Source organism: Accipiter gentilis, chromosome 20, assembly GCF_929443795.1.
Source record: "Accipiter gentilis chromosome 20, bAccGen1.1, whole genome shotgun sequence".
Taxonomy (NCBI): Eukaryota; Metazoa; Chordata; class Aves; order Accipitriformes; family Accipitridae; genus Astur; species Astur gentilis.
The window spans coordinates 25,954,749-25,981,753 of record NC_064899.1 but is presented as its reverse complement, the minus strand read 5'-3'; the positions used below and the strand labels follow the sequence as shown (position 1 = coordinate 25,981,753).

Sequence of the window (27,005 nt, the reverse complement as noted above, 5' to 3'; positions counted from 1 at the left end):
AGGGAGGTGGGGGGGAACAAGGTGAAAGAGGGAGACCTGTACTGATTCCTGCACACAATGTTAAAGAGCAAGGTATTAGTAATGTATAAGCATGGTATAAGAAAGACACAAATAGGAAGCAGTAGTTGATTCTCTTTTTAGCTACCCTGTTTGTTTAAATTAATTGAATACTCAATGTATAATATGAGCATTAATTTTTGTCTCTAGAATTACTTTAGAATAATCTCTGCTTTACCCAGATTGAGCCTCAACTACTTTGTTCCTATTTGTATCACAATGCCAACCAGATACAAATATACTCAACATGAAGCCACCTTCAGCTTCTCCAAAAAAAGAGTCACTGTTTAAAGAAAGCAACCATTTGGCAGTGCTAGAACTCAAGGGGGAGGATGTGGGGTGGTAGAAGAAGGGGGGATGACTTTTTTCAGCTACTGAAGCTGCAAGTCTGTCATAACAGCTGTATACTTGCCAGGAGAGCAAATAAGACACCATTGTCTCTGTTGGTGTCCCAGCCTTTGCAACGTGTAATATAAATTGTGTCATAGTCACTGCCGCGCATCTTTCCGAGCCTTTGCAACGTGTAATATAAATTGTGTCATAGTCACTGCTGCGCATCTTTCCGAGCCTTTGCAACGTGTAATATAAATTGTGTCATAGTCACTGCCGCGCATCTTTCCGTGTAGGCAGTTATACTGCCCTTTCCTTGAATAGCGGAAATTCCCACAGATGACTTTTCTTTGTGCAGATCTTTCCTAATATGATATCTGAACTGTGGCAGGTAGCTTTTATTCAAGGACAGTCAGAGGAAGTATTCTCCCTTCCCCACTCTTTTCATCTACCAAATACCGGGGCAGGGGAGGAAAAGAGATAGTGGCACATAAAGTATTTATTCTTAAGTTTCTAGTTTATTGTCAAACTCCAGTATTTTCAGAGTAACTTACAAATCTGCTTCATTCATTTACAATAGCAGAATATTTTCTGCAAACTGTGCAGAGATTTCCTTTCTTTGTTTCTCTCTGTGGTCCGGTCTCTAGACATTTTATACTCTAGTTTGGTTTCCTTACTAGTGTTTGGGGGTTTCTGGTGACAAATTTGGTCCATCCTAGAGTAGCTTCTCTAAATCGGCTACATTCCTTTTTTAGAGGAGGAGAAAATGGTTCTTCAAGCAAATAACTAAACAGTACCATGTTGGTCTTAGAGTGGAAGTATGTAAGCTTTCTTCCACCTCCTTCAAGAAATCCACCAGAAGTTGTATATCCTATAGCTGTGTGTCTCCAAACATAATACACGTCACTGAATGAACCAGTTTCCCCTGTAGTATTTGTTTGAAATCAAGGAAGTATTATCAACAGAATCAATTCACTTATGCAGTCTAAGGGGCAGATGTTTGTAACTGCCACTGAAATTCTGGAGAACTTTTGATCCTTCTCTGACATTTTAATCCCTTAAAATAAATTACAAAATACCTTTCAAAGATGAGACAGAAAGCTGAAACTTGTAACTCTACTGACACTAGAAGTTATGGGCTCAGTTGAAATACTGATTTTTGTAGTGTATCATAATCCTCCATATGCATAGCTAACTTCCCTGTTTTTCCTGACTGATAATTTTTTCTGATGCATATGAGTAAGTGACCTTGTCACATATTCCTCTGCTAATTTCCCATTCTTCCTAGCATCGCCTCAATGCTGATATCAACTGCATTTTTTTCGCCTCAAATTATCTAATTTACCAATACAATAAAACCTAATTCAGAAGCTGTTTTTCCTCAGCTTCTGTATGGCTTTGGTAATTGCTGCTTCTGTTCAAGACCTGGAGAAGGGCTTGTGTGCTCAAAGATCTTTGACTACTGTTTGGTTTTAGCTATATTATCTGATCTAATACAATAAACTATTCTCACACACTCTTCTTATTTCTTTAGGCTGTGATAATGATATGATACCAACAAACCTACCGTTTGAAAAGTATGAGTAGCAGCAGTGATTCTAATTGTATTTTGCTTTCATAATTCAGGTTGCAATGTGATGAAGAATGCTTAGCTCTTCAGAGGAACAGGTGAGCAATGAACTTGCTTTTTTTCAGAAGTCCAGGTTCAGAAAGTTAATGCTGTGTGGAAGAAAATCCTGTCCTGTGTGACCCAGAGAACTGATGAATGTGGAGATCTGTATTGAGTGATCTGAGATCTTACTAGAATATTCTAGTGACAAGTCCTAAATGAGTAGTTTCAAATGTACAGACTGTATCTTTTGCAAGCTGTTCATCTGTATTAGTAACCTGTGTCTTTACTCTTCAATGACCACATGTTTGGGAGGCTGGGGGGATTTGTGTGTTTGTTTTTGGTTGGTTGTATTTTTGTTATGTTTTGTTTCTTCCCTCCTACCCTCAAATTTAGGCGTCTTGCTGAAGCTCTTGAAATAGATGATAATTCGGATCCTTTTAACATCCGTTCTTCTGGACCAAAGTACAGTGACCTTTTAAAAGAAGATGCGAGGTATGTGTTCTAATGACAACAGGCGTCATAGGCAAACGGTGTTGAGAGCAAGATGGGAAATGCAGAATAGTTACATTTACTCTTGTAAAAATGCCCGTGTTGACTCTTCTCTCCAGCCTTGGCAATAGGTGATAATTGAGGCAAAGGAGGTGATGTTGACTTCTCAAGATCTCCAAAACAAAAACCTGAAAAATAAAAGTGCCCAATAGGTTGCTTTGTTCGGTAACAGGACCAGATTTAGAATGGGATCATCATTCTCCACCATTCTTCTCACTACGAATCAGTACCTGTACTTCTAACATCTCCACTGCTTTCATACACAACCAACCCCCACCTCAGTGCTCCTTGTAAACTTTTCAAGACAAAGACAAAAGTGATGGCTAAGTAATGAAATATGCTCTCATAGCCTGGCATTATTTCCCTCTACCAGTCTCATTTATTCTTTTGCTTTACTGTCTTTATTTTAAAAATAAAGACATGGAGTTAACAAAGCACTTGGTTGACGTAGAGCTAAGCCTATACCAGTGCTGACTGCAAAGAGGGCTGCTAGACAGAAACATCTGGAAATGAGGCAATAGAAAATCAAGGTAATATCAAAAGCATCACACTGATAAATACTATGCAATCTGTAATGACAGGGAGGGATCAGACACTTTTTTAAAAAGGTGCTTGAATGATAAGCGTCATCTAAGAATTTTTTACTCTTGGGTGTATGTGTTTGTAGGCATGACAGTAGTTTTGACCAGCTCTTAAGTTTTTAGAACAGCTGAATTTGTTTTTTTTCTTGCTTCACTGTCCTGTGATACATAAATTTCATATTTGTGTGAGGATGTTTTCTACTTGAAAATCCTTGTCCTTATTTCGGCTGGGATAGAGTCAATTTTCTTCTCAGTAGCTGGTAATGTGTTTTGGATTTAGTGTGAGAACAGTGTTGATATCATACTGTTGTTTTAGTTATTGCTAAGTAGCACTTATCTGAAGTTAAGGATGGTTCAGTTTCCCATGCTCTGCCAGCAAGCAGGTGCACAAAAAGCTGAGAGGGAGCATGGCCGGGACAGCTGACCCGAACTAGCCAAAGGGATATTCTGTGCCATAGAATGTCATGCTCAGTATATAAACTGGGGGGAGTTGGCTGGGAGGGGCCGATCGCTGTTTGGGCATCGGTCAGGGGGTGGTGAGCAATTGCATTGTGCATCACTTGTCTTTTCTTGGGTTTTATTTCCTCTCTCCCTCTCTCTTTATTTTATTATATTCCTTTTCATTACTATTTTTGCTTTAGTTATTAAACTGTTCTTATCTCAGCCTGCAAGTTTTACTTTGTTTTTTCAATTCTCCTCCCCATCCCACTGGGAGGAGGGGGGAAAGAGCAAGTGGCTGCATGGTGCTTAGTTGCTGGCTGGGGGTAAACCACAGCAATCCTTTATTTAATTTGCTGGTGCGTTGAGACAAGTGAAAATTTTGCTTAAATAGCCACACAGAATTTAAAAGTAAATCACCTCTTGCTTTATTTCCAATGGATTAGCCTACTGCAAGGCAAGAGCTGAATCTTTTCATTGTGTAGGTACTGTTTTATTAGTATTTCTACTTAAAAGTGGTATTTTATAAGAGCTGTTTTCTAAGTGTATATAGAATATGTTTTGCTCTGCCTCTTTCAGAAAACAAAGCGGATGTTTTCACCTTCTTACTGTGTTGAATATCTTGTTGTGTGTGTAATCCCCTTTCTTTGTTTTAAAGTACAATCCAATCTCACCTTCTTGTCAGCCATTCTCTACCCATAATGCAGCGTTTATCTTTCATGAACAGAACTGACCAGAATCATGCACTGTATTCCAGATGGTCTAACAGATACCTTGAAAAGTAGCCTTAATGCTTCCACAGTTCTCTATGAAAATATCTCTTCTCAGTCATTCTGCGATTTTACTTACACTTCCTTTGTAGCCACTTTATATTGTTAACTCACAATAAACTAATACACCCAGGCTATTCTTACGGATTAACAACTTAAAGCAAAAGTTTTTGTTGGTCCTCAAGTCAATGACTTTGCACATTGAATTACTAGATTTTATTTATCTAGTCTTCAAGATAAATTAGTTTCTCCCTGTATTAATATATCTCTCTTTACATGAGCAGCAATCTGCAATTTGTAAAGCTATGGCTTTATGAACTAACTTCCTTGACTGTTCTTGATGATCTTTTATCTCAGCAGTCTTGCAAAAGATCTGGGTTTCCCTCATAATGGCAGGATCTAGAAAGTGTATCTGTTACAGCATTTTTTTCAGGTAGCTCAGCATTCTTTTTAAGTTTTGACAGATGCATTTATTCTTGCTTGAGCAGGTCACTTCAGTAATACAAGAGTTCAGGGCTTGTGGTTTTCTGCGGAGCATAAGTTACACATCCATGTATGGGATCTCAAAATGATGAGAAATACAAAAGCCACCGTCCTATGCATTCAGGGTCACTGCCTCAAGAAGGCGGCAGCTGCCAAAACCATGAGTAGAATGCTGTGATACTCCATTGATCTATGAAGCTGATACATTGTCAAGTGCTGAAAAAAATGCACATCTACAAATGAGAAAACTTGAGAAAGCTGTGAGAAGACTCCTGATTTTGAGCTGTAAGCTTTAATTACAGAACTCTAAAGCTCCAAGATGCAATACAACTCCTGGTAACAGGAAGAAGATGAGTAAGTGGAAGCATGCCAAGATAATATGTCTCCTTTGTAGGAGAATGACAGGAGGCGGGAGTGAGCACCAGGAATAGCATGGTAATGCTGCTGCATGCTGATCTTGCTGATGTGTTTGTCAGAATCTGACAAGGAATGAGAAGAAAAGTCTTTACCCCATACAGCTTTGCATGAGGAGATGCCCTGTTGCCAAGGGGAATCCATCATCTAGCATGGAGATGACTGTACCAGCACAACTGAGCACAGACCGGGGGTACAGATCCACTGGGTGGACGCTTCAGCATTGACCTTCATAAGAGGCTCTAGAAATAGACACAGAGAGCAAGCAAATGCTCAGGTTGGCCTGCTGACATGAAGTTGGAGGGTAGACTGGCACAACTATCAATGCCCAGTTTGACAAGGACAGTGCTAAGGCTGCTATTTGATGAATGAAGACTACTCGAGAAGGAGAGGAGGACATCTGGAATATCTGGCCATATGGAGCTACACAGAAGAGAATTCTCTTACTTTGTCACTGCCTGTGCGGGACCCCACAGCAGTTGTACGGACCAGGGAAATCTTGGATCAAATGGTTAAGTCTAGAGAGGCACAAAGTGAGATGGGTCCTTCATAGGCATCGTCTTAGCCAGTCTTCCCAAGAGTTAACCCTCCACATGCTGCTGTAGACAATGAAGGTGTGTGATTTGGAAGCAGGAGCAGTGTAAGGTTTAGGGGTAGGAGACCTTTGTAGCCTTCTTAACAAGAACTGAAGCCTGAAGGAAGGGGCAGTGAGGCTTCTCAAGCACGTGACTGGCAAACTGCAAGCCTGGAATGTCAGTCGCTCAGAGGCAAAATCTTACACTGGCAAGTGTTGCAAGAATAAGGAGATTTTTGGCAAAGGCAGCAAAATCTGCAGAAAGCCAAAAAATACAGCAAGAATTACAGTGAAAAACCAAGCATTGAGGAACATTCTTACGAAGTAGTGTGGCTGAGAGGAACTGAAATGGCAGTAGGCCTGCGCCTTCTTTCATGCAGTGTGAGGAGGTGAGGAGAAGCCTAATGTATACCATTTATAGACACTGCACAGAAAAATAGACTTTTAAGTCCCACACTGCAGAATCTCAGTATAACCACTGTCAGTTCACATGCGTTTATTCTAAGAACCACTTAATTTCCTCACTTTACATTATTTTTCATTAAGTGTCTATTGCAGGTTAGAACATAGGAGCTCACAACAGCAGTTAGCTGGTTGTTTGGCCATAACTAGTCATAAATAATTGAAAGAGTAATGTGCAAATCATTATTTCTGTGCTAGTAAGTAATAACAACATTCCTTTTAAAATAAAACCAAACCAACACACTTGGCAAAACTTGGAAAACTTTTATTGTAAGAGCTCAGATGAATAACCCCAAAGAATTAAAAATATTTTAGAAAATACCTCAGTCGGGTAATAGGTACTCAACAGTATCCTGGGAAATGGAGACACTCCATTTGCTTTTGATAAGGCAGTATGAATTGTACATTGGTTAATTTGTAAATACACAAATGAATTCCAGCTCAGGATGACCACAAATGAAATTCCCCAAACAGGACATGAGCAAGCTGATGAGGCACCAAAACAAGCAACCTAAAGCTGCAAGATGGGAACCAGAGACAAGTACAGGTGAAAAATAAGCAGCAGCCAGTTCTCACTGTCTCTACTCACCCAGGTATCAGACCAGGATCATACAGAGAAGACTGCTGAACCCACAGGATTTGTTTTTTCATCTTCTTGTGAAATTATTTACATCAGATTTCAGTTTCTTCCTCATGTTACTGGATAGTTTCCGTTACCCTTGGCCTTTCAAGACCTTCGCTAACAGTTGAGTTTGCCAATGTTTTCTTGGTAACTGCAGGCGTCTTTTGGCCCTTTAGTGTGGGTTCATGCTTCTTATAGCTAGGAATACAGAGTGTACTTCCTTGCATGTTGACCTGACACTCCGCATCTCATGTCATGGCAGTCTAATGAGATTTGTTCCCAAACTTGGAAAGGCAAGACTGCTTGCTGTTGAAAAGAGACTTTTATTTTTTCTTTACCGTTTCATCTGGTGATCTCAAAGGGAAGTTTGATACTGTAAAGAAAATCTTACTTGTGCTTTGTGAGCCTTATTGGCAGAGGAGTAAACAGCCTGAAGTACTATTCTTCACTCTGAACATCTAGATACAGAAGATGCATCTTCCAGTTGGATTGCCGTAGCTGTTCACTGATGCATCCAGAATTCTCTAGGGCAATCCAGATGTTTGTTGAGAGTAGCTCTTTCAAAGGAAACTTTAAGGAATACCGAAATCCACCATTTCCTTCAAGATTCCTCAACCCAAATTATGCTGCCTTAGAATCTTCTTGATGATTTCAAAGAAAAAGCAATTGTTCTCTCGCTCCCACCATCTGCGTTGTCCTGCCCTTTGTTGTTCCTGTCTGAACAGTCTGTAGGTTGAGGTTCACTGAGATCATCAGGTGGCTCAGGGTTGTTCTTCCATGAAGATGTTCTGGAGATACAAAGTGCGTGTAAAATACTTGCCTCACCTTTGAACACACGTATGGTTAGTCACAACTCTGCACTGTGTAGTATGTAACAAGCGAAAGGTAGTAAGGTCCTGCCTCTACTTGTGAGAGAGTTATTGGAACTAGAAATGTTAGGTGTTGCCCATGAAGTTAGTTTCTGTGTTGTTCACCTACTCCAATCCATCTCACCTTTTCCTACGGGGAAATTCTTTTAATTAGTTGATTCCTGCTGCCACCACCACACTCCCAGCCCTGACCCCAACGTAGTATGCCTTCTGTTTTGTCTTCCTATTTGAGTACTTCAGTCTTGACTATCTTGGGATTTCTTGAAGCTGAGAGACATTCCAAGTATTTCTGAAAGAACTCCCACCTGGTTGATTTCACTGGTGACTTCCAGTTGGTAACTGTTTTTATAGGCTGCTGAAGGGTTCGTTTTTTGAACATATTGCCTAGCCTGTGAGCTGGTTCCTCAGTAGTTTTTAAAATATTACACATCAAGCGCTTGTGGACCCTCTCATTGGATTGTTGGTTCCATTTTTTTTTTTTCTTACTTCCTGTGATCACTTCACCTTGAAATTTGGGTGTTTATGGCTGGCATTCCATGTAGTATTTGTTCTCTGACTCTGGAGTTAAGCTCATTCTGAAGGGATCAGTGGTTTTGTTTAGGTTTTTCGTTGTTGAGGTTTTTGGGGGCTTTTTGTTGTTGAGGTTTTTTTTGGGGGGGGGGGGGTGGTGATGTGTTGTGGCTTTTTTTGAACCTGAGATTATTGCTGTAATATTCTTTCCAAAGCCTCATGCTGCATGGGCTGACTCTGTATTTCGTAGCCCAGGTGTCTGGAGGCCCTTTTCTTTTTAACTCTGCAAGTCCAGGTCCTTTTTGCAATACTCTCAACGTAATACTTTTCTCCACTGAAGATCCAGGACTTCTAATAACTACATGCAATGTCCTTCTGCTGTTACAAAATCTTGAAGGTTTTCCATTGTACCAGTGATCAAGTGATGTTGGTAGCCAAGCTACTCAATGTTGCCATTTTGCGTGTTTGCTTGAGACCACTTGGTCTTTTGATGATGCATTCACTTCAGCATCCAGAACTTTGGTACGGCATCTACCAAAGATGGTAGTGCCTGCTTTGGTAGGTGCTTCTTGACTGATGAAATTTTGACATCATTTATAAAGTGGTGGTGTGTTGGTATGGAATGGTGCCTATTTTTGAAGAAATAAGGTTATTTTCTACTAAGCAGCTTTCAGATATGAAATATTCAGGTAGCTTTATTCCTCATGCAGATGGTGCTTTAACAAATAACAACCTTAATTTTGGAGCTAGTTTACCTGTTTATTTAAGAACAGAGTGCAAAGCTCACCCTTATGTAAAAGACTTGACCTACTGTGATTAATCAAAGTAAAAAAACAAAACAAAGCAAAAACAACAAAAAAACAAACCAAACAAAAAAAGCCCCTTAATATCTCATATCAAGAACAGTTTGTTTGCTTGCAAGTAGCCTTATGCTGCTTCTTTTGTTCGTATTAATTTGTTACACTAGACGAGTTGAAGACCAAAGTCAGTGCACTTTTTCTCTGTCTTGCAAAGGACGCCACTCTTTACCCAGTCCCCATTTTTGTTTCTAATCATGTATTCTAATTAAGTTAATTGCCTTGATGACAAGTAATTTCAAAACACTGCAATGGCAACTTTAAAATCTACGTTATCCATTTAGAAATGTAGAATTGTATTGTCAGACAGTAGATTTGTATCATAGAATTTTATTCTGGATTCCAAGGGTTGAAGGGAAAATGATTCATGATTGTAATATTTATGACATACTAACATTTTTTTAAATGTAAATAGTGTCATATATAAATCAAAATGTGCTCTCACTCCTGCTTTTGCTTCAGTCGAGTACTTTAATTTTGTTCTTGTTTAAAATAATGTTACGAAAGACGAAGATATTGTATCTTTGTACACTCTCTTGCCTCATTTACCTAGAATGCTGTTCTTGCAGGAAGGATCTAAAATTTGTCAGTGACATTGAGAAGGAAATGAGAATGCTCGTGGAAGCTGTGAATAAGGTCAGTATTTCTGTATGACTTACTATAAAAAACAATTTTATTTAGTTTGGGGGGAGTTTGTTACTAAACTTTATTAATACTAATAGTTGTGAGCTGACACCAGATGCATTTGGGTTCCAACAGAGTGCACAATTTAATTATAAATAGAACAAAATTTTTAGGAGACATGGTAGTTGGTGACAGCAAGGGGCAACCACAGGTCTTGAATTTGCAATATACAACGAGTCGGTGACATCAAATATGACAGAACAAAAGAACCAGAGAGCTCAAGAGCATCTCCATTGCTTTACTTCTCAGCGATAACCAACTATTTGCTAAATAATGATCCTACAAAGCAGACAAGTGGTGTCTGTTAAAGAGAATCTACATTGCAGAAGAGAACAAAAAAATGAAAACAAACCAGATGTGACAATCTTTTCCCTGTCTGACCAAAAGGGAGAATTACCCAGTGGTTACTTAAGCTTTTATCACGATCAGGATGAATCAGTTAGGCCAACATGACAATTCAGTATCTCAGGGATCAGTTCTGCACTATCCTGCCCCTCAGGCTGTTGGGAATTGCTATTCCGTAAGGTACAAGAAGTACCCAGAAGTCAAATTATATTTCAGAGGGGAAGAGATTTCTTTCTGAACACCAAAGGCAAGTGATACAAGCCTTGAAGCTTGGTATTTGTGAATTATAATGCAAATGCAGATAAGAAAGCATTCTTCTTTCATGAAGTCTTCAGGAGGCAAACCTAACAGTTACCTGAGGAGTTCCATGACAACCTCAATGTTCTGTCCCTAAAAATTTTCTATTTAGTTACATCTTAACTTTCATAAGGCTGTCAGATTCCTTCCTGAAACGCTTAGATTCCTGATCACCAGTTTTCTGTTTAGACACCCGTTCTAGATCTGCATTATTCACATCGCTTGCAAACTTCCTGTGCTTCTGCACGTGAGTCCATTTGGTAACAGTAGATTGACTTGTGCCCTGCTGTGTGAGGTTGTAGTTTTTTCACAGAATTGCAGAATGTTTGAGATTGGAAGGGATCTCTGGAGGTCATCATGTACAAGCCCCCTGCTCAAGCAGGGCCATCTAGAGCCAGTTGCCCAGGACCATGTCCAGATGGCTTCTGAATATCTCCAAGGATGGAGAGGCCACAATATCCCAGGACAACCTGTCCCAGTGCTCAGCCACCCTCGCAGTAAAAAAAGTGTTTCCTGATGTTCAGAGGGAACCTCTTGTGGTTCAGTTTGTGCCCATTGCCTCTGGTCCTGTCACTGGGCACCACTGGAAAGAGCCTGGCTCCGTCCTCTTTGCACCCTCCCTGCAGGTATTTACAGACATTGATAACATCACCCCTGAGCCTTCTCTTCTCCAGGCTGATCAGTCCCAGCTCTCTCAGCCTTTCCTCAATGGAGACATGCTCCAGTCCCTTCATCATCTTTGTGGCCCTTCACTGGACTAACTCCAGTATGTCCATGTCTCTCTTGTACTGGGGAGCCCGGAGCTGGACACAGTACTCCAGGGGTGGCCCTACCAGTGCTGAGCAGAGGGGAAGGATCACCTCCTGCTGGCACTACTTGGCCTAAGGCAGCCCAGGATACCGGTCGCCTTCTCTGCCACAAGCGCACATCGCTGGCTTCTGTCCAACTTGGTGTCCAGCAGGACCCCCACGTCCTTTTCTGCCAAGCTGGTTTCCAGCTGGGTGGCCCCCAGCATATACTGGCGTGCGGGCTTGTTCCTCACCAGGTGCGGGACTTCGCACTTCTCCTTGCCGAACTTCCCGAGGTTTCTGTCTCCCATTTCTCCACCTCGTCAAGCTCGCGCTGGGTGGCAGCATGTCCCTCTGGCCCATCAGCCACTCCTCCCAACTTTGTGTCATCGGCAAACTCGCTGAGGGTACGCTCCGCCCCACCGTGCAGATCGTTAGTGACGATGTTGAGCAGGACAGGACCCGGTACTGACCTCTGGGGTACACCCCTGGTTACCAGCCTCCAACCAGACTTTGCACTATGATCACTACCCTCGGGGCCCGGCCGTTCAGGCAGTTTTCAGTCCACCTCACCGTCTGCTCCCCCAGCCCCGACGGCAACAGCTTGAGGGGCCACGAGGCTCTTGCGGGAGACAGTGCCAGAGGCCTTACTGAAGGCTGGGTAGACACCAGCCACTGCTCTCCCCTCATCTACCAGGCCTGCCATTTAATCATGTAAGTTAACCAGGTGGGTCAAGCATGACCTCCCCTTGGTGAAGCCATGCTGACTGCTCCTGAGGAGATTCTTGTCCTTCGTGTGCCTGGAAATGGGTTCCAGGATGAGCTGCTCCATCACCTTCCCAGGGACTGAGGTGAGGCTGATCAGCCTGTAGCTGCACGTGTCCTCCTTGCTCACCCTTGAAGATAGGGGTGACAGCACGCGTGGAGGCCATGCTCTGATTTTCTTTTCCTTCAAAATGGTGGCGTGTATGGTGTAAAAGGGAACATGTCCCTTGCGCTGTAAAGTTAACCTGCTCTTCTACTTGGTTCTTCTTGCATACCTTTTCTTTTTATTTCTGGAAGTCTCAAAGGCTTTATTTTCTCCCTTGTAAGAGTCATGTTTCATCTTGCAACCCACAGGTATTTACGTTGTCTTGGGCATGTCTCCATACCTGGTAGGTGTTATCAGTGTTGCTCTTTCAGGCCTGTGTCCAACCTGACCAAGTCAACTTCCCCTTTTTATGTAGCCAAAGATTGGATTAATATGTTTGATATGGCATTATGCAAGGAGACTGTTTTTAATTGTTCTGCCATGATACCGAAGTCCTCCTTATGCTTGAGTCTGTGTTCAGTTGTTTATCGTGAATCCTAAATCCTTTCTGACTAAAGATGTGGCATATTTTCTTTGTTTCTAGATGTAGAGCTTTACTTGTGTTAAAAGTATTTTGCATGCTAGTCTATCAAGCGTTCAGGTATCTTTGCCTGCATCAGTACTATGTCTTTCATACTGATTACTGTTACTTATCCCTACACGTTTCCCTTTGACTTTTTTTTTTGCACTGTGCCTTTGGAGATACCAGCTTCAGCTTAACTGAATAAATGAGTAATAAGAAGGATTTTGATACTTAAAAGTTTTAGCATTAATATGGTTCAGCTGTTATCTATCATTATATGACTTTGCTTGCTTCATGAACATCTGTTCCCCTAGACTCATCAGTATGTACTCATCCAGCATAGCAGTGTTGTCATCATTGATATATGTAAGCAGACAAGACAGGAAACATTTATAGCATCCAGCTCTGTCTGCATATGGACAGGAATTCTGATGTTTTTCTGAGCATGGAACCATCACCACTTTTTTTTAAAGCAAGCATTACTAGTTATCATAAATAGGTACAGGATCTGTAGAGTTTTCTTCATTCACATGCTTGTCTATATGCTGGAAGAGGTCTAATAGGTGGGAGGTTTATTACTGTTTATTGCTAAGTAAATATTGTATCCTGACAGCATGTGATTACTCTGAAGACTTATGGAAATGCTTGACCACAGATTTTGGTCCAGTTACTATTTGCAACTTAGCTATTTTACAATCTAAGACGAAACAAATATTAACCCTCTATTTGCAAGATAGCTACAATGTGTCTTCTCTATTAGATGTTGTGGTCTTTAATTTAGGTGCCTGACCATTTGTAAATCCACGTTAACTACTCCCAAGGCACTTCTCCTTTACGTACCTAAAAATGGCTTCCAAAAGGACTTGCTTTATGATTTCTTTCCCATACTTTGAAGTGTAGCTGATCAACCTGTTGTTCTTGGGTTGTTTTTTTTGTTTGGATTTTGTGTTTGTTTTTTTTTTTTAACATAGTTGCAGCAATTACCTTTCTCTAGTCATTGGGTTCCTACCCCATTCTCTACAATTTTTCAGAGATGATGGAGAGTTGGGACATCATCCTGGTCTCTCAGTGTCCTTAAATGCACTGCCTGCAGTCCTAGGAACTTGTATAGGTTGGGATTTCCCTAGAAATCCCTGACTCAAACTTACTCTATTACTGGTAGTTTGTCTTTCCCCTGAACCCTGTCTGTAGACCCAAAGACCTAGAAGACTTTGTTGGTGACAACTAAGGGAAAAGCTGAAGCAGTGTCTTGAGTCCCTGGAGCAGACTGAGGCACTGAGTGTCTCATGCTTATCTGCCTTTGCTGTTACAAAGTCACCCATCCTATTAGGACCCGGCTCATAGGGCCTTATTTTCATTTGTTCTTTTACTGTTTATATAGCAATCGGTGTCGAATCAAGCATTATCAGTCTTTGTTAACTAAAATTAAAACTACAATTTTGTTTTCATTTAATAAAAAGTCTATTGATGCCATTCCATGACAGATTTTGCAGATAAATAGCTTCCTTGGTAGAGGGAAGTGATACATAATTCTGACACCTTCGTAGCTGTCTGCAATATGTGCATTGCAAAGCCAGTCTGAAAAATAAAATTAGATCTGATTCAAAATTGGCATATTAAAATGGTGAAAATATTAAAATGCTTCTTTGGGGTGTAAGTAGAATAGATACGATCAGGATTTGTATTTCAAACTTAAAAGATATGTGTGTGTATACTTTGAGGTGATGGAAACAATAGAGAACACATAATTTAATTTTGGGGAAATAAATGGGCATTTTTAGGTGAGTTTTCTGTCAATACTAAGGTATTAGCTATTTGTGGTACTAACTTTGTCATAGGACCAAAATTTTAGAGGTAGAAGCACTGTCTGTCTGTTTTGGTTTTTTTTTTTCCTTCCCCTGCCCGCCCCCCGCCCCGAAAGAGAACTTTACTTTTTTTTTTTTTAACCTTTTCTCTTGAATTCAGGGCAAGCATACAAAGAAGAGCCATTGTTACCCACCAATGAACAGAGATCATCGCAGAATCATCCATGAATTAGCTCAGGTGTATGGCATTGAAAGTGTGAGCTATGACAACGAACCAAAGCGTAATGTTGTTATCACTGCAGTGAAGTAAGTAAGTCATTATTGTTTTCAAATCTATTAACTATAGTTTAAATAATTGGATGTTTTTATCACTTATTCAAATGGGTTTATTTACAGTCCAATTCACAACATGCAGTAAGTTTCGGCAGAAATTTTTTTTAAAGCTGTTTTTAATTTGATAATTTCATAGGCTTCTATTTCCACTAGTCAAGTAAATCTTCAGAGAAGAAAACCCAATTAGAAACAAAAAAGCTGAGTAAAGGTTTTGCAAGGCTGTTTTCTGTTCATCTTAGCAGTAACTTTTTTTCTCTTTTTGCCATCAACTAAATTTGATAGAGGTATCAAAGATAATAAATGTCATAAAATTTTATGAAAACTAATTGCCGGATTGAAAAGTCATACCTAAATTAGCGCCTTTGAAAAAAATCTGGTTTTTGGAACTTACTTGTTCTCAATCTATCTGAACCTGCCACAGAGCGTACTCCCTCTTTATTTAATGGACAAAGAGGGAGCTGGAATTACTGCAAATTGAAGAGATTTCTAAGCAAAACTGGAAATATTTGCAGAAGACCCACAGAAGGCAGTTCATATTAGAGAAGGAAAAGAAGGCAATATAGCTGGGGGAAAAGCAAGGTGATTTTACTGGAGACAAAGTATGGGAAGGCTTCCCAAATCAGGTATCAGGGCTTCCTTGATACTGCTGCTCATTGAGCAGCATATTTAGTTTAGCAATGTCAAATTGTGGTTCTCTGACAACCAGTTGTTTTTAACTGTAGATATTGACTGTATTTATAAAAAACCCTGTTACCTTCTGTGCTACTAAAGTGCGATGAGCTGTTCTTGAGCCTGTTCATGGGTTGGTAGCTTAGCTGCAATCTTGATTTCTTCTAAGGGAGATGGAACACCACTTTGATACCCCTTTCTCTTTCTGTGAAATAATTTAAGATACTGTCTTTTTTTCTATTAAAAGAAGGTGAGAAAAGAGATCGTATTTGAAAAAGCTTATTTAAGAAAAAGAAATAGATGGGGGGGATGAGGAATTAGTGAAGAGGATAAAGTGTCAGAGAAAGAAGCAGGACAAATGACCATGCTTTAGAAACAAAGATGTATCCTGCAACTTGACAATGGGAGGCCTTCCTCTGTGATTTTAGGAGAGATTGCACACCTGTTCCTTCCCTTGTGGTGTTCAGGGAACAGCATACAGTGCAGAACGCAATGCTGCTCTTTCACCCCTGCCACAGACATGGAGTGGTCTACTAGGAATGTTCTTCAGCCGTGTAGCGATGTTTCCTATTTCAGTGGATTTATCCAAAGCTTCTTTTCATTGTTTTTATCTGCCACTTCTTAAAGACATAAAAAAACTACTGAAGCCGCAGACAAGTGATAGCTCAAGTTTCAGGATGATATTTTTGAGTATTTCACGACGGCTTCTTCGAGTCCAGGTGCTAGTAGTCACCAGCAAGTCCAAATGGTTAGATTCACTTTGTTTCATCCTGTTCTCAGCGTTCCCCTTGGATTTCTATTATGGGCTCCTCTGAGTAGAGATAATTCAAAATGATGCTAGGCAAAGAGATCATTCATTCTTCCTCTTCACGCTCCCCCATTGTGTCACTGAAATGGTAACATTGCCATACAGGTTGGTCAGAGAAGTGAGAAAGTCTCCTTAGTGCTAAGAAAGCTTCCTCCAACTGGACTTCTTCCTCTTCCGGATATCTAGGAGGAAACACCACACATCTGCTTTGCCCTCAGCCCCTGCCCCATCATCATTCCACCACATAAGTAAGAGCTGGTCATACTGGCTGCATTAGAATCACTGATGTAGGGCACTGCCAATGTCTAACCACACAGAGAGCATTCCCAGTATTGACTGTCAAGGTTGACCTGAACGACAGTTCTGGTGTTATTTCAAGTATAAGACCCTGAGTGAGTCCTTGCAAGTGCCGTTCTGTGCTTCCCTGTTGGTCATCTTTGCAGTCACCATCTTTTGAGCAGTTGCAATACTGGATTTCTTCTGAACCAGGTTCAAAGATAGTGTTGAGACTGGTATGGTGAAAAGGGGAAGGCTTTCCTCTCCAAGTTGACACATGTGCTTCACTGTACCTGTCGGTGGTTTCCTGAAATCTTTTACTCGTACAAATTTCCTCTTCTTAGGAATAACTCTGGATGCCAGAGCCTGAAGGGGTGTCTGCTGCTTGTTATGGAGTGAGCAGTGTTTAAGCAACTTCTGTGGACTTTAGACACCCTGGAAGTGTGTTTGAGAACAGTCATCCCTGTAAGACCCAGCCTTTTCCTGTTCCTTCCAGGAAGAACAATAGGGTCAGTCTCTCCTCAGAAAAAAAGGGACTTTTCAGGAAGGTGACAGGGTCCCTGCCCATTGTTCTTGCTGAGAAAACCACATCCTGCCACAGTCTCATTGACATGTTCTCCATTATTCTTCTTCACCCAGGATTTTTTTTTCCTTTCAATGAAGTCAGTCGGAATACAGTTCAGGAGTGGTTACCTAGCTGCAGGCTACGCGGGACCAGCAGGAACAAAGACCTAAAGAAATTAACCCCCCTGTAACTCCATGGAATGCCCTTATCAGATCATGGCAGCTGGATCACAGGAGCATCCTGTGATACTGTACATCCCAGTAGCAGAGTTGAAAGGAAATGATGTGTTCTGAGGAAACAGAATTATTCTTTGGCTTCTTTAAGTTTTTCTGGGCACATCTTGGTACTTGATCTCCAGGTGCAAGTTCATTTTACTTAAGTTAACTGTCTCTCCAGCCTTTCTGGTATCTGGAATACCTTCACTTCCAATTTGACAGAAGATCCAATGACTTCCTGAAGGTACTTAATTACTTTAAGGACTTTTAGTTTACTTTTCACTCTCTAGGAATTTTCTCCTCTGCCATGAGGAAAATGCTAACTTTCTCCCCACCCCCTTTGCAATCACAAAGGCCTTTTCCAGTGACTGCATCTCAACACCTCTGACCTCTTAAGGTTTTTTGAGCAATTTAAGCACAAATAATGCTACAGTCAGCAGGTGTGGTGGTTTTAACAGCAGTCCTGCTCCAGAAAAGAGCTGCATCTCTTTCTTACTATTTTTCCTTCAATCTTGACATTGTTTGCCCTGAGAATAGGATGTGTTGCCTCTTGACATAGGATATACAAAGTCTAGACAATCAGGACGTTGTTTGAGACCCACTTGCTTCATTATTCCACCCAAACTGTATCAGCTTTCGGAGACACTTCTTACAAAAACCTGCTCTGTCTGAAAGCTGATGAATCATTATTGCAAGGCTACATGGAGTCAGTTCTGGACAGATCAACAGGCAAAGAATTTTGTACTAGTTCGTACCAAAACAGTTCAATGCTGATCCATCCTGGAGTTATGAAAATTGAACTTCCAGTCTTTAAGGAGAAGATAAAGTTTGAGTCCTGGTTTCCACAGTTCAGTTGTGTACAACAGGCCGTCCTGTCGGCACTACCAGTGCCTTATAGTCAGCAGGTAGTTTTTTTATGTTCTCCTTGTTTTTCCCTGGAGCGGTGCTAAAATTTTGTCATCTCATCTTTGTTACTTGGGACAGGCAGTTGTCTTTTTTCCTTACTTTGAGAATAAGATAATAGAATGAAGAATGGCAACTTTCATATCAAAATGTCCAAAGTACTTGCAGAGCATTTTGGTTCCATCTCCACAGTTCTGTTACAACTGATGATAGATAACTGTGATTTACATTAGCAGGAAGGGAGGGTTTGCTTGTTTTCTTCTTTCTGGCAATTAGTTAGTCAAGGGTTTTTTTCCATTGTACACCTATTTAGTTCAATTCAGTTTTTTGGTTTTCTTCCAGATGAGCTGAATATGACTGGCTGTTTTGGTTTGTTTGTGTATTTGTTTTTTTCTTTTTTTCTAACCAGTGAATAGAAATATTCACAGAATTTTGGGGAGATTGAAGTCAGTCTAGTATTGTCCTGTGTGTCACCAAGGTATACAGGAAGTGCTGTATATTTTGCTTGAGTATGAGTTGATAGATTTTTGTCTCTAAAGCCTCTGTGGTTTCCTGGCTGCATGGTCTGCTGTATATCTCTTCTGGGTTTTTATTTTTTGAGGGACACTAAATCTTGTCATAGCAAAACCAGGGCTAGGCCTTGATGTGACCAAAGCAAATTTGGTTCCAGGATCTCCTTCAACTGTCCTCAAGGCTTTGGTTCCTCCTCATTTTTAAAGGTTTGATATTATAACACTCTACATCCTGAGAACACTTTAGAGCAGAGCTGCTATGTTTACTTTCTTGGAATGCAGAAACATTCTGTCTCTCTCTCTCTCTTCTTCTTCTTCTTTTTTTTTTTTTTTTTTTTTTAGTGAATTGTAGAAATATGTGCATATGTACTCTTCCAAGTGTTCTGTTTTCCTACATTCCAGAACACTCATTTATTTTCTTTTTTTTTAAACTACACAAGCAAGATTTAGCCTGACCTTCTGAAGCCAGACACCTTACTTTACTTGGTGAAGGCCTTTCTAGCCTTTCTATTTTTCACCTATTTACCTCCAGTCAATTGGGTTTCCATGTTTTTGCATGCCACAGTTTATAACAATGAAAGAAGACAACCAAATATTCTCCCATCTACCTTTGTCCTGTTTTAGTCTTTTCAGGTAGAGCTCTACAGTTGAGACTTAACTGAAATGATAATGGGAGCATTTGGCTTCATATGCCAGGCTTGGAGCTAAAGGAGAGGAGGAGTTTTTACCTGTTCTATACAAGAGGGGAAAACTAGCTGTTCTTAACTGATAGGATAGTCATCTACTTGCTATTAGAATGTACATGTAGACATAATAAATCTTGAAAAAAGGGTCAGCGGCAAGTAACTTTTTTTTTTTTTTTTTTCAAATAATGAACACTTTCTGTGTTGGGGAGATGGGGACACTTTTTGAATTGGTGACCTATGTTTGCAAGCTTTTGCAGTTCATTTGAACAGATGGTCAGTACTCGCTTCGAAACAATACTGAAATGGGGTCAGGGATCATCATTTTGTATTTTAGTGGACTTACCTTGAGAATGTTGTGGAGTTCTTCATCTGCGTTGCCACAATATCATGGGTATTGGCCATTATATTCTCAGAGCTGATGGAAACAAGACATCATGGAAATAAGACAAATATGATGGAAATAAGATGAATGCTTAATTTTTTTTAAGCTCTGAAAGAGAACTAGTGTTCATCTGTGTAGTGATGTGAGATTTCAACTGCTTAGAGAGCTCTGAGGGAGGTGGGGAAAAAATATGAATTACCAAGTATGTGAGAAAGCATGGACCTCAACACATGCAAATTTCTGGAATCATAACAATATACAAGCCATCATTTTGCAGCATTTTTTGCTATTCAAAATGTAATTTTGAAAGGAAGATGATGAACTTGAAAGTAGGAATTTAACGTGATTAGTAAACGTGGAGAATCTTATGCTCTAGAGGACTCTACTCTGGCAGGAGTTTATTTAAAAATTCATGAATAAAATAAATGAGGAAACTGTATTTAGTGATTGACATAGAATCATTTAGGTTGGAAAAGGCCCTTAAGATCGAGTCCAACTGTAAAACTAACACTGCCAAGTCCACCACTAAACCATGTCCCCAAGACCACATCTACAGGTCTTTTAAATACCTCCAGGGATGGTGACTCAACTGCTTCCCTGGGCAGCCTGTTCCTGTGCCTGACAACCCTTTTGGTGAAGAAATTGTTCCTAATATCCAGTATAAACCATTCAGATAGAAATACGAAAGCAATGCAGTTTAGTGTACCAGAAGTAGTTCTGTCTTAAAATGTCAGTAGCATGGGTTTAGAGAAAAGTGCAAAGACGGGTAAGATCTTGACCTTGATAGGGTTTAGGAATTTTAACTTATTCAGCTTATTCACCCTCAGAAAAGAAGGAGGAGGAAACTGTTGATGGAGAAGGTGTTGATAGTGGAAGGTTTTGTCAGTCTTGCAGTTAAATCATAACAGTGACTGGAAATTAAAATAAAGCAAGTCCACTCTTGAAAGTGGCTCATGAATTTAGAAGAAATTTTAAGACATCTCCATAGCCTATTAGAGGTATAGCGTGTTTGGCAATTATCTGGAGGTTTTTTTTTTATTAGGTGCCTTTTGGGAACAATCCTTCCAGGTTTTTTTTTTCTTTTTTTTGTTTGGTTTTGGCTTTGTTTTCTTTTTTATATCATTCCTCTTTCTCCAGCCAGTCCAGCCTTTGGGCATGGACTGCCATACTGAAGTTGAGTGTGATTCCCAGCCAATATATGCTTAAAGCATATAAATATATGTGCTTAAGTACACTGTCCTCCTGTATGGGAGAAAATACTGCCCTGTGCCACAGCAACAGGGTGTCCCTTGCATTGCAGATGGGACAAGCACAAGTGGGTGCTTCATCGTGTGGTCATGATCACATAATAGATTATAACTAGTGTGGAGGGCAGGAAGAGCTGATTTTTTTCAATGTTATTTTATTTCCCCCTTCCCACTCCCCAATGCATAATGTTATTTTTCTGATCTTGTTCACCTAGGCTAGCTGACAAGGAAGAGGCAGTGTTGCTGCATTGTTCCTGGGAGAGTACTGCTTAGCAGGGCTACTGTGGGTGCAGAGTGATAAACAAGTTTAACGTGACTTACTGTCAGAGTTTAAGAACATATTTCCAAAACAGTAGATAACATGCTACGAAGATGCAGTGAACGGTGTTCACATGATGCCGAGTTAAGCTGTTAAGTTGTTGCTTTTGATCTTATATCTGTTCTGTGAAAGATGTATGTTGCCCTAGAATGCAAGTATTGTGTTTTTGGTATTCTAGCAGTTAATCGTGTTGTGTACCTCATCGTAGAAAGGGGTTGGGCACTTCACATGCAGAAAGGAAAGGGTCTGGGGACCAACAGTCAAATCTAGTAAGCTGCTTCTGCATCTTTTATAGGCAGTGATCAAGAGACATTTAGAATGCTGGATATCTTGTTCTTGGTAATGAAAATGGACTTTGCACGCTATTGGTCTCCATGGTTGGAAAATTAAATATTTGAATAGATGATTTAAGTATACAAGTATGAACTCTGACACCAGAACTGCTGCTTACAAATGTAACTCTTTTGCCTTAACTTCTTAACGAATGTAATTTCCTATTGAATTAAATAACCTTTCTTTTATTTCTCTAGAGGGAAATCCATTTGTCCAAGCAATACCTTAACTTCTGTGCTAGATAAGGAAATGCAGAGCAGGCCTCCACCTCCTATTCCTCATTACAAACAAACAGATAAGTAAGGAATTTGTTTTTAAAACAGTATTCTTCAATTTTGTGCTTAGTTACCCAAGGAGAGTGTTCAGAGCTTCAACTTTATACTCCCTGGTTTTTTGTTTTCCCAACCCACACACAGCTTCAGAGCTTGCAGCCTGCACTAAGATTTTCCTTCCACAGAAGTAAACCTAAGTGCTAAGAAAATGTAGGATTGACTATGTGGTATAAGAGTAGTACTATAACAAATATTGTGGACTTTTTAAAAAAAATTTTAATAAAGATTAGATAGTTGGGAAGAAATGGCTGGTTTGGAGGGTTTGGGATGTTTTTTACCTTTAACTGTTTTGTGTGAAACAGTAATGTCTTACTGGCATAAAATGATTTATTTGGAAGGATAGTAAACTTAATTTTCTTGTGTAGATAAATGACTACACAGTTGGCTAAAGGTGAACTACCATTTTTCTCAGTGAAAACCATTGAAGATGGGATATACAAGGCTTCTTGGTGAATAGTCTAATAGAACAATCTTTACTTCGTATGACCTGCCAGCTTCACTTACCTGTAGTCATCTCATAGTCATGAATTTTTTAATGGACGGCTTATTCTTTGTTCAGGTTTACCTTTCAGAACTTTTTTCCCCCAAGTTATTTCCAAATTAGCATTCGAAATCATGTTCTGTAAAGTACTGTTTGCAGAAAGGGACAGCTTAATTTTGCAGTAACTATGGCAGTAGCTATTGGGTGTTTAAGTTGCTGCTGGGATATGAAGAGAATTTAAATTGTTTCTGAGCTAAGCATCTAGAGCAAAACGTTTAAAATGACTGCTTGCGGTGTAACTTGAGATGAATTTTAAAACGGTTGTTATTCTTTATTTCCACTTATTTCAGTGGGATTCCTGTCTTCAGTGACCCTAATGAAAGAGGGCTATGTGGCAAAATTGAATTTAAAAAGGGCTTTAGCAATTTATTTTTAATTGCTAGAAGTGAAATCTCTTCAGAAGTGCTTAATTCTACAAAATCTTCTGGAAGATCTCATACTGTCTTATGGAAAAAGTCTTTACAGTGTTTGGATTTGGTATTACCATATATTTTTTGTTACTCTTTGCTCTTAAAACCAAGCAGATTTCACTGTTGGCACTTCAAGAGTATTTCTTTTGCTCTTTCTTTTAAAAAGGCATGTTGAACATGTAGTCTTCAGTACAGTATCATTTTTGTAACAAATATTACCAGTAAATGGTATTTTGTAGTAAAACCTCAAACAAATTCAGCCACACACTGACATACATTAATTTAATACAGTATGTGTTTTTTCCAAAAATGAGTTAACAAAGGCTTTCTGGAGCATTAAGATACTTCCATTAAAACATAATTTAGAAATGCATGTCATTTACCGATGCAGTGTGTAAGTACACATTGAGACATCAGGAGAGCTTGTGATTTCAGTTTACTTTGTGTCTTGTTTTTCATGCGGGTGAGTAACATCTAATATTCTTATAATTTCAGGAGTAGTGGAAACAGTGGTTTATCCAAACCATTAAAAGAAGAGCCAGTAATTGACTACTTTGATGTCCAGGACTGAAGTGATTGATGTAGAATTACGATATAGAAGCTTAGAGGTGAAGATACTAAGTTATTGTGTGAGGCACTTTTTGGGTATCTGTCAAATGATCAGTTGTTCAGCATATTCATGATTTAACATCTAAAGTTAGATTGATTATGATACTTTAAAAAGTTATGCATTTTTACAGTTTACGTAACTGCATAATACCTAACAGTAGTATAGCTTTTTAAACCTGGGTTTGGTGCAATTTTTTATCTAATGTGCTGTCAGAATGATGTAGATTTTCCATTGATGCCTTTAAAGTGAGAGAAATGGTAATGAAATATATTTTTTGGGGTAGTAAGAACAACGATAAATCTCAAAGATTTATTTTGACATATCTCAACTTAAAATGGACCAGAAATAATCTGTGTTAAAAATGCTGATGGGAATATTTTTAGTGTTTTCATATTTTATTAATTCACTTTTGTGTTAACATGGTAAATTTGGGAGTTTGAGTTACTCTTCTACATGGAATGAAATACAAAATTTAGTCCAAGTATGAATATATACACTAAATGCCCATTAAGAGCACAGACTTCCTTTGGTATCTGAAGAACCAGGATTTGGGGAAGGTGGGGAATTAAGACTTATTTTGCTTTATCTCAAATTTGATGTGTTTACAAAAAAAAAAAAAAAACAAAAACCCACAAACCCCCCCCCCCACACACAAATCCCACCCCCCAAAAAACAACACAAAATTATTAATACTTTGTTATTCAAGACCTTGAACAACATCAGACTTTATATATTATTTTGGTGTTCTATTTGGTTTAATTTGTATTTAGATATGCTAGCTTGATGGTCTTCTGGGGTTTTTTTTGCATGGTTTTATTGGGGGTTTATAATCTTTTCTGTACTGTGCAAGCTTAAGGTGAATGTGTGAAGTTTGGTTTATGTATGTTATGAATTTGGAACAATATTTGTAAAACTTATAAGATCATCTGTCTAAACTGTTTGGCAATGGAAGATCTCTGTTTTATGGGAAATGCCATAAACAAAATGGGATGATGGTTTAAACAGTGAAAGGCACCAAATTGGTCTCAGACGGTGAATTTTTTCCAGATGATGAGTTAAGGTAGGTGAGTAGCTCTCTGGGAGAGGAGATTGGAAGTCTGATCAGAAGAAGTGGCACGGCTCTGAATTTGAGTAATATTTGTTCGCTTGGGGAGAAGGTTTTTTGAATTAGCTGTAGTAACTCTGACACTGACGCACCGTTTCTTGTTCCTTGTGGCTGGCTACACGTAGCGCTAGAGATGTGTCCCCTGCACAGCATCAGAGGCTGCTGCTGAACGGGGCTGAGTATAATGAAGAAGGAGATCTAGCAGAAGACTTGCCATCTGTTGTTGATTTATTTTTTAGCCAGCGTGCTATGGCGGAGTGTGAGATTTGTTGCCAAGAAAATGGAAAGCAGTTATCCACGCTTAGATTCACTTACAGTTATCACATGACCCCGAGCCTTACCTGTGAAGCATTCTGTGGCTACGTTTCATCTTGAACAGCTTGTGAAACCTGAAAGAATAAGTGGCAAACTCACAGACCATGTCTGTCCCCAAAAATGTTTTGAAAATTAAAATGCATGCTGTTACTACCTATTTTTGTAGGAGCTTATTATTTCACATATGAAAAAAAAAAAAAGGCAGTCTTAAATGTTTCTAAACATTTGAATTGCATATGCTTCCGGTAAAACAGTTACCAGAAGGATTCTCAACCCTCAGGAGCGTTCAGGCTTTTAATTTGCAGGTAGTGGTTTAAATTGGTTTTACCTTTTCTGTCTAATATTTTGTGAACAGAATTGAAAAATAAACATACATAGCTTATATTGCCCTTAATTTCTTAAGCAAATCAGTGTTTGATTCCTCAAGGTGTACTGCTTTGCTAAGTTCAGCTAAGAAATAAGTTGCTCGGCATCCTTCCAGGAATGTATTTCTTCAATCCCTTTGTTGAGAGGAGTGCATCTAGTGCTGGCAGACAAGGGGCAGCTCAGTGTGGCCAAAGGCTAATTCTGGTTTTGAAACTCAGAGCTACGTGCAGATAGCACTGTTTGGCAGTTTGTAACGCCCGTCAGGGAGAACATACATAGTTACACTGCAAAGGTGGGCTCCGGATAGGAGCTGGCACACACGTCGGTGAGCTGAGAGTGTAAAGTTAGATGCACATACACTGGAGCACGTGCAGTTGTTATACTGTAGGCAGGCCTAATGTTACAGATAATAAATAGAATGAAGCTGAAGCCTACTAATTTTTCACACAGTTTCACATGAATATAGCTAAAACTTCACACTTGCACCTCTGATTTGAAATTTAAAACGTAAAAGGTTAATAGCATTATATTTAGCTTTGCTCTTTGGAAATTTTATCAGATTATGGCTTTAACATCAAAATGTGAACCTTGGTGAGATGCACTTCAGCAGTCAAGTATTCTGCCACTGGTTTTAATACGAAAGCCCAGGTACTCTTCAGCTTCTCAAGATGAGACTAATAATTAATACTGAAGCTGTCCATACTGAGAAGTCATAATTCTTACAACTAAACCACTTAACTACATGAATATTAAAACATTTTTATAGATCTGTACCTTACACATCTCTAAATCATGGCTCTTGGAGCATATCTGTAGTTACGAAGCAAGTCACACGTACAGAAACATTTATATTGAAATACGTTTTAATAACTTGGTAAAAAACATGATCCCATACATTTACCTGGGAAAGTAATACCAAAAAGAAAGTATTGATGTCTTTCTTCCCAGAACACAGTTACATAGCCTTAAGAAGGAACTCAGCAAAGTTTAACAGCGGTGCTCTCCTCTCTGTTCTGGTTTGCTTTTGCTGCAATGTATCTGTGACTTTCATATGGAATAGTACTAAAGGCTGTAGTTTTGATATCTGTGATAACTCATCTTCATATTGCACGTGTGCCTCATGGAAATATTTTTCAAATAGCTATTTTGTAAATCTGAGCTGGCCTTTACACCTTTTATCCAATAGAAAAATGAGTGGATAAAAAAAATCTTTGCATCAGTGAAGTCGGTGGCAAAAATCCTTTTGACATCACTGGAACCAAGACTTAAGCTTTGACATGACAGCCCTAAGAATAATATTGTTTCTTGTAAATTTATTTGAAAAAAGTACTCTGCAATAAGCATCTTCAGAAATAAATTATGTGATGTCAGTTGGAATTCATGCAACTTCATGAAGTGCTTTTAAAATTGTGTATGAACTAGGCAGATACTTTGGCATTTGGGCTGTGCTATTGCCTATCTATATTGTTCAATATGTTTAAAGTGCTCTGAATATTCAGTGCTTGGGTTTAACCTAAAATTGTGTAAGATGCATAAGTAGACTTCAATACCACTGTTTTTGTGGCAGTTTTGTACAGTATCTGCCGCACAATGAAATGAGCAAAGTAAAATTGTTCTAAAACACTTAAGAATAAGTTATTTGTTGAAAGTTTTATATT

At 39.4% G+C, this 27,005-nt stretch overlaps 1 protein-coding gene across 3 annotated transcripts in view; it reads left to right on the top strand.

Annotated features, from left to right (window-relative positions):
- The window catches only part of NFX1 (nuclear transcription factor, X-box binding 1), a 69,533-nt gene extending 44,395 nt beyond the window's left edge, over positions 1–25,138 (top strand). Inside the window, exons 19-25 of one of the 3 annotated variants that reach the window (XM_049823722.1) lie at positions 2,014–2,055; positions 2,393–2,491; positions 9,698–9,764; positions 14,581–14,726; positions 21,866–21,967; positions 23,447–23,559; positions 24,792–25,138. In XM_049823722.1, coding sequence (XP_049679679.1) covers positions 2,014–2,055; positions 2,393–2,491; positions 9,698–9,764; positions 14,581–14,726; positions 21,866–21,967; positions 23,447–23,522 — 532 coding nt within the window. In that variant the 3' untranslated portion in view covers positions 23,523–23,559; positions 24,792–25,138. Of the gene's footprint in view, positions 1–2,013; positions 2,056–2,392; positions 2,492–9,697; positions 9,765–14,580; positions 14,731–21,865; positions 21,968–23,446 lie in introns of those variants that run through there. The other 2 variants (XM_049823721.1, XM_049823723.1) reach the window with 2 other exon arrangements.
- Positions 25,139–27,005: the final 1,867 nt, after the last annotated feature.